Consider the following 12537-nt stretch of genomic DNA (forward strand, 5'->3'; position numbering starts at 1 on the left):
TTTCTTTGCTCATTTTTTAGTAACCAATCATCAGCTTCTGTTTGTGGAATAAGGTTGAATAACCTGTGCATGGATCACTAACCTCCTGTCCTAGTCTGTTTGGGCTGCTCTACAAAAATACCATAGACTGGGTGATTTAAACAGCAAACATTTACTTCTCACAGTTCTGAAGGCTGAGAAGTTCAGGGTCAAGGCGCCAGTAGATAAGTGGGTCCAGTGAGAACCACTTCCTGCTACATAGAGGGCCCCCTTCGGCTGTGTCCTCACATGGTGGAACAGGTGAGGGAGCTCTCTGGGGTCTCTTTTAATGGTAACACCAATCCAGTTCATGAGAGTTCCACCTTAGTGACCCAATGATCTCCCCAAACCCACCTCTAAACACCATCACATCGGGATTAGGATTTCAGCACATGACATGAAGACGGGAGGGACAGAAATATCAGTCCACTGCACCAGTAAACCAGTTTACACCTGTCGAAGGCTTGATCAGGCGTGCTCTGGGGTCAGTGGTGCTGTGTGTGTGTGTTTCTCTGTGTGTCTCCCTGAGCTCTGGAGTTTACCATTTTTTGCCCCACTTCAGTTGTTTTCATTTTCTGTGATCTTGTCCCAGGAGGCCTCATCCTGTAGAATGGACTTTTAAAAACTCATAGTGAATATAAAACATCTGTAAAGTGCAGAAAAGAGTAAAAAAGAAGAAATATCACCCCAAAGCCTGCCTCCCAGAGGCAAGCACAGTTTCACTATTTGGCAGTTTATTATTTAGTCATCGCACAAGTACTGTATAAGCACGTTCTTAAATTATTTTTGCATGATTTCAGACTCCTTCAACATTAAACTTTTGCTTGTCCTTTCTAATATCAGTGCCTGCCTCTAACAATCCTCCTGCCTTTGAGACATTGTTTTGCAGGTTTGAAAACTGTGTAGTGGGCAAAGGGTGATTAGGCTCTAAGTGAGAGCCTGTGAACGGTGGATATTTCTAATATAAAGATTTGCTCCTTCTGCCTGCCTTTTTGGTCCTTGTTTCTATTGTTTGGTGTCCCAGCCATGAGCCCTAATGGAAGGGAGATTGCCCGGTCCATGAACACAGGGTGTACCCGTGGGTCCCCAGTACCTACTACAGGCCTTAGTCCAGAGGAGGCACCCAATTAATATTTGTTGAACCAGTGAATGAATGGATAAATGAAGGATGAAATCTCTTCATTCAAATCTTAGTCCTGTCAAGTTCTACTCACAGGAAAACAGACCGTGGAAACTGTGAACTTGTAACACCGTGTCAGAAACGTCCATTAACAGTCATTGCTTTTATAAACCACTTCACCAAGAATAACCCCACCTTTTCCATTCTTGTCTCTGTGTTTTGTTGCCACACAGCACGGGAACGGGTTTTCTCAAGCTTGCACCTGCAGCCGCTGCCCTGATTGCCCTCTCAGGGGACAGCCCTCTTACAAAATACAGAGGTAAGCTATGTAGGAGTTTTGAGTGTCTAAGGTGCAGTGACCTCCAGATCTCCCCCACACATTACCTTCTTCCCTCACTCCTGCATCCCCACCACACAGCTCTGGTTCAGTGTGTACTCAGCAGGACTTCGAATTTTTCAGAATGTTCATAATTTGGTTATCCTTGATGTTTATTTGTGTAGCATGGTCTTCTTCATCAATGTGCTGAATTATCAAAAAGTTGAAATGTGAATAGATTTTCATTAGTTATCAAATTAGCAAGCCTCCAAAATAGCAAGCCAATAATCAAGAAATATAACTTTCCCTTCCTTTCCCATTCATACCCACAAATCAACTGTTTAGAATTTAAAGCCATATTCTTTGAAGATATATTGCAAGTATTCAGTTTAAAGACTTTTCCCCCGTTGTATGCCTAGCTCTTTTTCAGCTCTATGCAGAAAGTCACAAGGGAAGTTATGATTCTGGGGCACGCATGACCCAAAGGGTTTTGAGAAACCTACTAACAGATCTACAACAGGTAAATCTCTAATACTTAAGAATTCTTAAGTTGTTCCAGTTATATTAGTCACATTTATTATTAAAGGGTCTGATTTTTACAACATCAATTTTACCTTAACGTAGTTCTCCATGCAACCTCTCTCCTCTCTAGCCACTGCTATTACCTGAATATAGGTTGATCTATTGCAATTTCTTCCTAAACTGGTTTCCCCATTTCAAGCCTCTCCTCTCTCCAGCTCGTCCTCCACATTGCAGCCAGTGACTCTTCCAAAATGCAAATGCCACCCTCATGCTTAAAATTCATTAGCCATTTATGTCTATAGAATAAAACCTAAACTCCTTAGTATCACAAGCAAAGCTTTCATGATTTGACCCAATCCATCTCTGTTCAAAAAGGGGTAAAATCATGATCCTTATACAAATATAAAATGACCATGTATTCAAATTTTTATTTAACTTATTAATTAAAAGATGGCATCAGTAAGATGTTACAACTAGTTGAAAGAAATAACCAAAGAACGGACAAACTGATAGATTAAGAATGTTACAATGAATTTGCAGGTAGTCAGCTTTCTAGAGAAAGGGGAGGGTTGTCCCTGCCCCAGAACAGAATTTATTTGCATGTCTATAGATAAGAATTATTTGCATTGTGGTCAATTTCCTACAAGTTAACTTTAATCTCTACAAAATTATAAAATAACTGAGTCAAAGATGGTGACGTATATCTCTATAGGTTCAGATAATCCCCGTTGAAAAGATATCCAGTGGTTTCTTTTGTGTATTCCACAGTGTTTGATTTTTCCTTACACTCCCTACACCCTTGTCACGCCTACATAGCAAAATTCTTACTGTATGTGACATGCGCCAAGCTCTCTGTGCCCGGTTTGTGCTGGTGCTTCTATCTGCAACCCCACTGCCTACACTTTCATTTGACAAATACTGTTTATCTTTCAACATCACTCAACTATTAGTCTCCTCCTCACTAAAAGCTACTTTAACTGCTTGTTCATAACTTTGTTATAGCGCTTGTCAAATTTTGTTGCAATTATGTTCTAGATTTTCCCACTAGACTGCTTCTCAAGGGCAAGGATTGTATCTATTCATCTTTATGTCTCCATTGGCTTGAAAAGTGCCTGGTACTAAAGCCTTCAACAAGTGCTTAATGAAAACATAGATGAAATGCAACCCTGAATACTCAAATAATAATTTCCTGTGCTTTCAGAATGTGAAAATATTACTGAACCAAACGTGGGTCTCCTTGCCCACAGTAAGTAAAGTCAAGCTACTGACACTGGATTGTGGTGGAGGAAAGTGCAGCCTTTATTGCAGGGCCAATAAAAGGAGAACAGGTGGCTCATGCCCCAAATCCCCAAACTCCGCAAAAGGGTTTCAGCAAATCATTTTTCAAGGCCAGGTTGGGATGGAGGTGTGTCGCAGGGTATGTGATCAGCTTGTGCACAGTTCTCTGATAGGCTGATGGTTAGGTAACTGGGTGGTGTCACAGGGGTTAACACTATCAATCCTTAGGCACCAGTAGGTCTGGAGGCTACATGCTCATGATCATCAAGTAGTTAATTCTTCCATTTGGTAGTGGTTTTAGCATCTGTAAAACAACTCAGGAAATGTGCATCAGGTACTATTATCTGGGTCTTTCAGAGAGGAGCTACAGCAGAGGACATGGGGAAGGCCCTATAGGGTCCTGCTTGGTTACACAGTTTTGATATCTTTTTTATCCATACTAGGCAAGGAAATTCAACCTCTGAAAAGTAAATATGTTTCTTAAATGTTAAAATGCTGTAACCAAGCAATATCTTCTGCAAATGGGTTAAGCAGGCTCTGGATTGTCTTATGTACAAGTGGTTGCTATCCCACTGTATCTTTTACTCCTCTTTTGATGTCTGTATTCTTCTTGAAGCCCCTACAAATTCCCCAAACTAGGTTTTCTGTACTGTTAAGCCATAGTAACTTTCTGTCATTTTTTTTTCTTCCTGGACCTGGACTTTAGGGGAGAAAAAAATTTTTTTCTCCTACCCATCTTGAGTTCAATGACTGATGCCCTGTAAATTAGACTTACAAAAGACAGATTAACAAGATAAAAACAAACTAAAGTTTATTAACGTGCATGGTGCATACACATGGGAACAGCCAGTGATGAGTAACACAAAGAGGTGTTTAGAACTCAGACTTGTAAATCATTTTACACTAAACAAAGGAAAAGGGGTTCTGGGCGTCTGGGCTTCTGGGTCAGGGAGGCATGTTATGAAAAGGTGACTGGGAAACAGATGGAACAGATGGTGAACAAGGGTTGTTTAATAAGTTTGTTGTGCAGATTTGAGTCAGTGACTTCTCCATTAATAAACATTGGTAAGAGTCCTCCTCTTCCTGGTAGGGAAAGGGAGACATTATTGGTAAAAAGATATTTCCTTTATAAATGTAAATTTCCTTTACAAAAGGAAAACCCTGTTTTTAGAGCTTTTCCCACATCTGCTGGTTCTCAGTGGCCTTTAGTTCAAAATAATCCAACTGACAATGAGGCATATTCTGGGGTGACATATTCTGGTACCCTTCAGAACCAAGGATTCTGAACTGGGGATAGTCATGATGATAGTCACGAATTAAGTTTTCTCTTAATATGTATACGTGTCCAGGAGTGGGATTGCTGAACCATATGGTAACTCTATTTTTAGATTTTTAAGGAACCTCCATATTGTTCTCCGTAGTGGCTGCACCAATTTACATTCCCATCAACAGTGTAAAAGGATTCCCTTTTCTCCACACCCTCTCCAGCATATATTATTTGTAGACTTTTTGATGATGGCCATTCTGACCAGTGTGAAGAGATAAGATGTTCATATTTCCTAAGTGGAACAATGATTTTTTTTTTTCTCTAAGGTTCAAACAGCAGACGCAGTTATTTAAGAGTTGTTTTGGTGGTTGCAGCAGCACATGGATCCCATCACCAGCTTTCTGCTGACTCTCAGGGTGTCTCAAGGACTCCCCCAACAATCTCCAAATCTTAGGACTCAAGCGGTGGGGGGTGGGGCAGAGGGGTGCAGGACTCTGTCCATCCATTTATGCAGTCAGGCTTGTTAGATGGAAGTGTTTAGGGGGATGTGATGAAAGAAGATGGGGCATTTTCCTTCTCCTGAAATCCTGTGCTCACTTCCTCACCCCTGCAGCTGGCCCCAGGCTAGCTCCCCCTCCCACAGGCCCTTAAAATCTGCCTTTGTTTCAGGCTCAACTGAGGTCAGTGAGCCGCTGAAATGGCAGCTCCTGCGGTGCTCTGTCTCCACCCCATGCATTAGTAGGCTCCTGAGAAAGCTGTTCTCAAGGTGGAGATTTGCATAGCAAATTATCATCCCATTGACTTCCATTAAGAACTCAGAGATGGATTCCCAGAGAAAATTCCAGGGCCCACCGCGTGATCCCAGTCCCTCCCTGCAATAATCCTAATTGTCATTTCACGTGGCGTTCTGTCCTTGCCGACTGCCGTCTAGTCTCATTTAATTCTTCCTTAGAGCACACACAAAAAATTAGTCAAATGGGCAATTAATCCACAAAATCTTTGTGCACACCCTTAGCCAAAAATGTAAGTTAAAACTCACTACAGAAGTGAATTGTCTTTTGCCTGATGTTAGAGTCCCAGAGTTAGCAAGTAGATCCTATCTGAGCCATCTCTCTTACTTTACAAATGAGGCTAAACCCTCTTGCCCAGGGCTCAAGGATGCCATCCAAATAAATGGTCCAGTTAGTCATCAACATTCACAAGCCAAAGTATGGGTAATGAGTTATTTCTTCAGACAAAAGCCAAATGACATAGGGAGTAGCTATAGGGAATAGCTACTTAGTTCAGTTGGTGATGGGTTATTATCAATTTAAAGTACAAGCCATCTTGTCACGATCACACAAATGTTTGTTGACTTCTGCCTGGCTAATTGTCAGCAAAGTGGTTCTAAGTGCCACTTTCCTGATTAGAAGAATGTTTATTCGAGTTGATGGACTCAGCAGGGAGGGTCTTTGAAATTACTTCTGAGCTTGCAGGCAATGCCTGCTGACAGCTTGTGCTGTAGAAGACATCAGATGTGAATTCATGACCCGCGACCAAATGGGCATAAATGGTGGTGACAGGTACATGCATCTGTGCATATAGATAATGTCAGAACCAAGTCCCTGGCCATCTCCGCAGTCACAAGGGGTTCTTCGTCCCTTAGTTACACTCTTTAATGTGACTGACTGAAAGATGGAAACCACCAAGTGAGGTCGTGTAAATTTCCAGCCATTGGAATACATAAAAGGCCTGGATGTGACAAAGCTTTGGGAGAACCCCTCAACAGAGTAAGGAGGCTTGGAGTGAGATCTCAATTCTGCAGCTAACTTACCTTTGTTTATTGGTTTGTTTGGCCTTGAATGAACTGTGAAATCTCAATTACCCCTGTCTTAAAATGAGTATAATGGTTACTGTCGTACTTCAGATACTGGCATTTGCTAAAATGGGATGATGTGAAAGTGTTTGAAAAGGTTTCCTTAAAACTGCCCTGAACTTTAATACAGTATCGTTGGTGTCTGTGATTCATAGGTAACAAGGGCAAAGGAAGGTTCAATAATTTGACTGGGCTCATAAGAGGAGAAACGAGGGAAGCTGTCCCTGTGTTGCTCCCATTGTCAGACTTTCCTCTCACCTACTCCCACCTCCCAGCCCCACTTCCTCCCACGTGTTCATTCGTTGTCTCTATTCATACACTGCACAAAGCCCACACATTTCTTGTTTGCCTCGATTGAGACAGTTCATTCAGTTCAGACACCAAATACTTGGGACTCCCTGGCTGTAAGTGTCACCACTCAGGCGTGACTGGTGGCCACTTATTTCTCCATTTCTTAATCCCCAACATGGGGTTTCTTGCCTCTTGTAGATCCCGATTGTCGTGGGGGAGAGTCGTGCTCTGTGCTCTGTGAAGAGTGCTACACGCAGCTGTTTCCAAGGGGTGAGTGCCATGCAAACATTCCTGGGAGCTGGGGGCAGACACACCCGCAGACCCATTTCAATCCCAGACCTATCACTCCACATCGCATCCCAGACGACCTAATTTATGAGGTCGACTTGCCTGCCCCTGACTTTGCATGCGATAAACTTCTTCCTCTGAGACAGAAACAGAGCCAGAGAGAAGATGAAGGTACATTTCCATCTCTGTGAGAGACCAAAGTCGTGCATAGAAATTCGACTGAGTGTGCCATTGTCTTTCAGGTGCTGAGCTCAGCCATCAAAGAAGAGAAATTCCTATCCTGGTTACAGTCTGAGCCTCCCAACCTCCTGTAGCTCCCAACCTGCTACCGACTGTCAGCCACTGAAATGGCCACTCATCCTGTGCGGTGTAGAATCTGCAGAAACTTCCCAATCACAGGACTGAGGTACAGTTACTCATCCATTGCATGGACAGTCATTCTTCAAATAAGTCTAGAGCTGGAGCTGCATCTCTCCAGATTCTTTCTGTGGTCCTTCTCACATATCTAGAGCTCAGTTATTTGGGAGAGGGGGGAGGTTAATTTCCTGCATGAGGGATCCTGCTTGATAATAAATTGTGTTTTACCTTCTATAATTAATGGAATATTAAATTCTTTCACTGACACACACTCTGACCCCTAGACAATTTTATTCCTCTACAGTGAAATATTTTTGTTTTTTGTTATAAAAAAACTTTTTAAATACTTTGGAGCAATCCATACTAACAATAATAATAGCTTACATCTGTTAAATGTTAAACAAATCTTAGGTTATATGTATAAAATGTAAAACGTGTAATAACTCTATAGAAAAGGTGGTGTTATGCCTAACTTGCACAGAAGCTAAATGACTTAAGCTTAAGCTCTCATGGCTAGAGAATGGCAGAGGCTGTGGACTGAAGCCAGAGTCCCAGCTTTGCACCCATGATGCTCTGCTGCCTCCTTGTGCAGACAAGTAAGAACTTCCTTGGACGCCAAGGAATGATCAGGCTTTGTGGGAGCAGCTCACGCCAGACCTGGCTTCGAGGTAAAGGCAGATTTGAAAGCTAGTTTTGGAGGCAGGAGATCCAGATCTTTCCACGGCTTTGAGGAAGACAGTCCAAATCCCATCTTAGGGAAATGGTGCTGTCGGTCTCCTGTAAATAAAATGATAAGGAAATGAAATTCAAGTTATGATCAAAGAGAGAAGGAAATCTTGCAGGTATAGGCCGGGCACGGGGGACACCATTATCCTGGTGTCAGGGCTGGAGCTGTGGTAGGACTGAGGAGCTGGGACAACCTGGGAGCTAAAAACAGGTCAAAAAGGGGGGTGCCCAGGAGAGGCAGGAGGAGTGAGGACTCAGGTGATATAAATTATCGTCCCACTGGTATTAAATAGGTCTGCTGGGTCCACTGAAAAACTGGAAATCAGGTTTGAATTTTGCTGAGAAAATGAATCGGATTTGCAGAGAATTCTGAGGACCCAGTGAAAATTCATTCGTGAAAAACTCTTCTCAAATAACTGAAGTTGAAACAATAAAACATATAAATGGACCCGACTGCTGGAAACTAAGCAAACTAAACCAAAAAAAAAAAAAAAAAATCGCCACACCACAGTGAAAAATAAACTTTTTCTATTGGGCAGTGGAGTAGCATGAATATGATTTACCGTGTTATGTGTGTAGCATGATCACTTATCCAAAAAACGAGCATTATTTAAGCAGTTACTGTGTGTCCTGCGCTGGCCTGCTTTCACCCTGCAATTATATAAACTACAACTTATACAGTGAAATATTTTTTCAAAATCATTGTGTATAATATAAACCATGTATTATTAGTTTTATTTTATAAGGGCATCCCAAAGAATTTGAATGACTTGCTCAGTTCACTCAAAAAAAAAAAAGAAAGAAAGAAAAAAAAGCAAAGGCAGTGGGCTAGAAGTGCCACGCTTTAAGTTTTAGATTATGTCCTTATCTATTGAGAATGAGATTAAGCTTCCTCTTAGAAATGCATCCTTCTTCCTAGACACCCAAGGCAGTGTGGAGTTCTCTAATATGCAGACTGCTGGGTAGCGTGGTCACAGCCTGTAATCTCTCTGGGCCTCAGTTTCTTTTTAAGCAAGAGAAGGAAGGGTGGGTCAAAGAGTAACTTAGGCTTCTTTTAGCTGTAACCTTCTGAGTCTGCTAGAAATTGCTTGAATGTATCGCAGTCCTCCTAACCTTAAACCTGTGTTTTTTGGCTCTCAGAAAACTCCAGCAATAGCCTCAAGGCTTTTAGTTTCAGTGAGATTAATAAAGTCACTTTAGAGCAGAAGTGTTTGCAGACATGAATGTAGCAGGACGAGGGCAAAGACATGACCTTCTAAAGTAAGAGAAGATAAAAAGACCAGAGATTGTTCCTGAGCCAAGTGTTCAACTATAGCAGGATGTGTCACGTTGACACTCTGTAATAGTAAGTTTGAGATGATATTAGGGAAAAAACTTGGTTCTCTGTTGGGAAAGGCATCAACAACAGACCAGCCTCATTATCCACACTACACCCTTTCTTGTGCACCTGTAGGTAGCTTCAAAGCACAGAGGAACCAAGCCAAGGTTAGGGTCAGTGTATTGTCCCAATGAGTCCTCTGCAACCACACAGGAATGCTAAATAAATCAAATCATCTTTACAGAAATACTTTATGTTATACACTTCATGTAAAAAGTGAATATCTCCCCAGTTATGCATGTTGAATAAATTTCAAAGCTTTGTAAAAAATTTTGCAAGGCTGAGAGGGCAGGGTTTACTAGCCCTATTTTCCTCGAGGAAACAAAGTCATTCATTTAATTTCATTCAACTAATGTTCTTTGAAAACCTATCATGTACTGGGTATCTTCAAAAGAGTGAGCTTAAATTTCCGTATCAAGGTCACCTAGTAATAGCCTTGTGTGATTCAAACTCAAGTCTCCTGCCTTAGTGGTCTTTCATAGTGGTTAAAATAGGCACATGAAAAGATGCTCAACATCACTATGTTAAAGAAATGCAAATCAAAACTACAATGAGGTACCACCCCACACTGGTCAGAATGTCCTCCACCAAAAAGTCTACAAATAACAAGTGCTGGAGAGGGTGTGGAGAAAAGGGAGCCCTCCTGCACTTGTGGTGGGAACGTAAATTGGTGCAGCCACTATGGAAAACAGTATGGAGGTCTTCTAAACAACTAAAAACGGGGTCACCATATGATCCAGCAATTCCACTCCTGGGCAAATATCCAGAGAAAATGCTAATTCGAAAAGATACATGCACCCCAGTGTTCAATAGCTAAGACATGGAAGCAACCTAAATGTCCATTGACAGATGACTGGATAAAGAAGTTGTGGTGTATATATATATAACACACACACACACACACACACACACACACACACACACACACACACACACACAATAGAACACTACTCGGCCATAAAATAGAATGAAATAATGCCATTTGCAGCAACAAAGACGGACCTAGAGATTACTATACTAAGTGAAGTAAGTCAGACAGAGAAAGACAAATATCATATGATATCACTTACATGTGGAATCTAAAATATGACAAAAAAGAACTTATTTACAAAACAGAAACCAATTCACAAACATAGAAAACAAACATGGTTATCAAAGGAGAAAGGTTGGGGTGAGGAATAAATAGGAGTTTGGGATTAGCAGATACAAAGTACTATACATAAGTAAATAAACAAGGTCCTACTGTATAGCCCAGGGAACTATATTCAATTCTACCACTTATTAAGTAGTTGTGTAACCTTGTGCAAGTTGCCTAAACTCTCTTCGAATCAGTTTCTTCATCTTTGAGGATAATAATAAGAATGCCTTACCTTAAAGAACTTTCGTGGGGATAAACTGTGTCAACACATGTCTACCACCTGATGCATGGAAAGAGCTCAAAAATGTTTGCTACTACTATAGTCATTCAACACCCTTTATTATTATCTTACCCTGGGATAGGTGTCGGGGATGGCAGTGAACAAGGGCAGTGAGAACTGGTCCAGTCATCTGTCGATGGACACTTAGGTTGCTTCCATGTCTTGCCTATTGTAAACAGTGTTGCTGTGAACACTGGGGTGCATGTATATTTTCAAAATAGTGTTTTCTCTGGATATATGCCCGGGGTGGGATTGCTGGATCATATGGTAAGTCTATTTTTAGTTGTTTAGGAACCTCCATACTGTTTTCCATGGTGGCCACACCAATTTACATTCCCACCAACTGTGTAGGAGGGTTCCCTTTTCTTCAGCGAGAGAGCACCTGCATTCCCCTGCTCTGCCTTCAAATGACTGTGGTCAGAAGCCCTTTGGCCATCTGGCCTCAGGAGCATTCCACGTTTTTATTCCTCCGTTCTTCAGAGTTCTCAGTAGATCTGACAGACTCCACTCTTCTCCTCCCACCAGCCTCCATTCCTTACCCCTCCTCTTCTTTCTACTGGGATTTCCTTCACTTTCCTCTTCGGCCCAGCATTCTATGCACAATGTGTCTCACTTCGTCCATAAAAATGTATCAGAGCGCAGCAGCCCACAGGGATTGCCCTCTCTCTCTCCTACAGCGCTTCTTTTCCATGCTTCTCATTCGGCACCTCGTCACATATTACCAAATTTTGCTGGTTTCTACTTCCAGCTTCCATATCATTTTTTTTTCTTTTGCAGCAAGATTGGAAATTTGAAAAGCATAGGAATTCTATCATGTTTCCACTTCTGTGCCTTTAAGACAGAGGTTGGAAATGCACATGCTTTCCGGGGCAAGGCGAGTAGTAGGAAGGAGGGATGCAGGGAAGGGCAGGGACTGTGTGAAAGGAGGAGCTGCCACCTTGGCCTCACCCATTGTTGCCGCTGATGTGAGGATGCAACTTCATGCCTCATACACTGGAGTTGAAGAAGGGAGTTAAAATATGAGGAGAAGAAAGTATAGATCTCTGGTATTTTACAGACAAACAGTATGATCCCACTCATCCTTGAAATTTACTGATTCATGACTCTGAGGTCTCACCAGCTCTCCCCAGTATCACAGTATTCTCCCTGAGTGCTAAGAGACACCCTTCCTTACCAGAGTGTCTCAAGATTTCCTCGTCTCCTTCTGGCCACAGGAGATTTAAGATTGTAACTGTTCATTATAGAAAGTCTGTAACATTGATGTGTTAAGAAACTTGGGTGTGGTGGTCACTCAGTTTTGACTGGTGAGGAAGTCCCCCTCTCCCACTTTCATGGGAAGATATATACTAATTTCTAAAAAATGACATGTTTATTTTAGATCCTTTATCTATGTTTTTTTTTATTGTGGGAATGGAGGTCCAATACCATCATATCTCACAAATTTTCAAAAGAAGCTAGAATTCAAACTTTATTGAAATCTCCCATTTTTTAAAGTTGGCAATTAAATTAAAAATATTTGAATGCATCGTGCGGCTCTGCAAACTGTGGCTGCAAGCCTGCGGGTCTGTCCTAAGGTTGCAGCACACAGTACTCTGCATGTGAAAGACACTCGGTATTTTTGGTGGCGGGGAGGATGAACCAGTCCTCTATACTATAGTTTGTTGATAAAACTATATTCATTGAATGCTATATTATAAAAAATG

At 41.7% G+C, this 12537-nt stretch overlaps 1 protein-coding gene across 1 annotated transcript in view; it reads left to right on the forward strand.

Moving 5' to 3' along the window:
- Window positions 1-12537, forward strand: part of DYTN (dystrotelin) — a 44542-nt gene that overhangs the window by 8110 nt on the left and 23895 nt on the right. The window contains 4 exon segments of the mRNA XM_010960108.2: window positions 1372-1457; window positions 1874-1974; window positions 6866-6937; window positions 7198-7361. Coding sequence (XP_010958410.2) covers window positions 1372-1457; window positions 1874-1974; window positions 6866-6937; window positions 7198-7361 — 423 coding nt within the window.

The sequence above is a fragment of the Camelus bactrianus genome, chromosome 5, assembly GCF_048773025.1.
Source record: "Camelus bactrianus isolate YW-2024 breed Bactrian camel chromosome 5, ASM4877302v1, whole genome shotgun sequence".
Lineage (NCBI taxonomy): Eukaryota > Metazoa > Chordata > Mammalia > Artiodactyla > Camelidae > Camelus > Camelus bactrianus.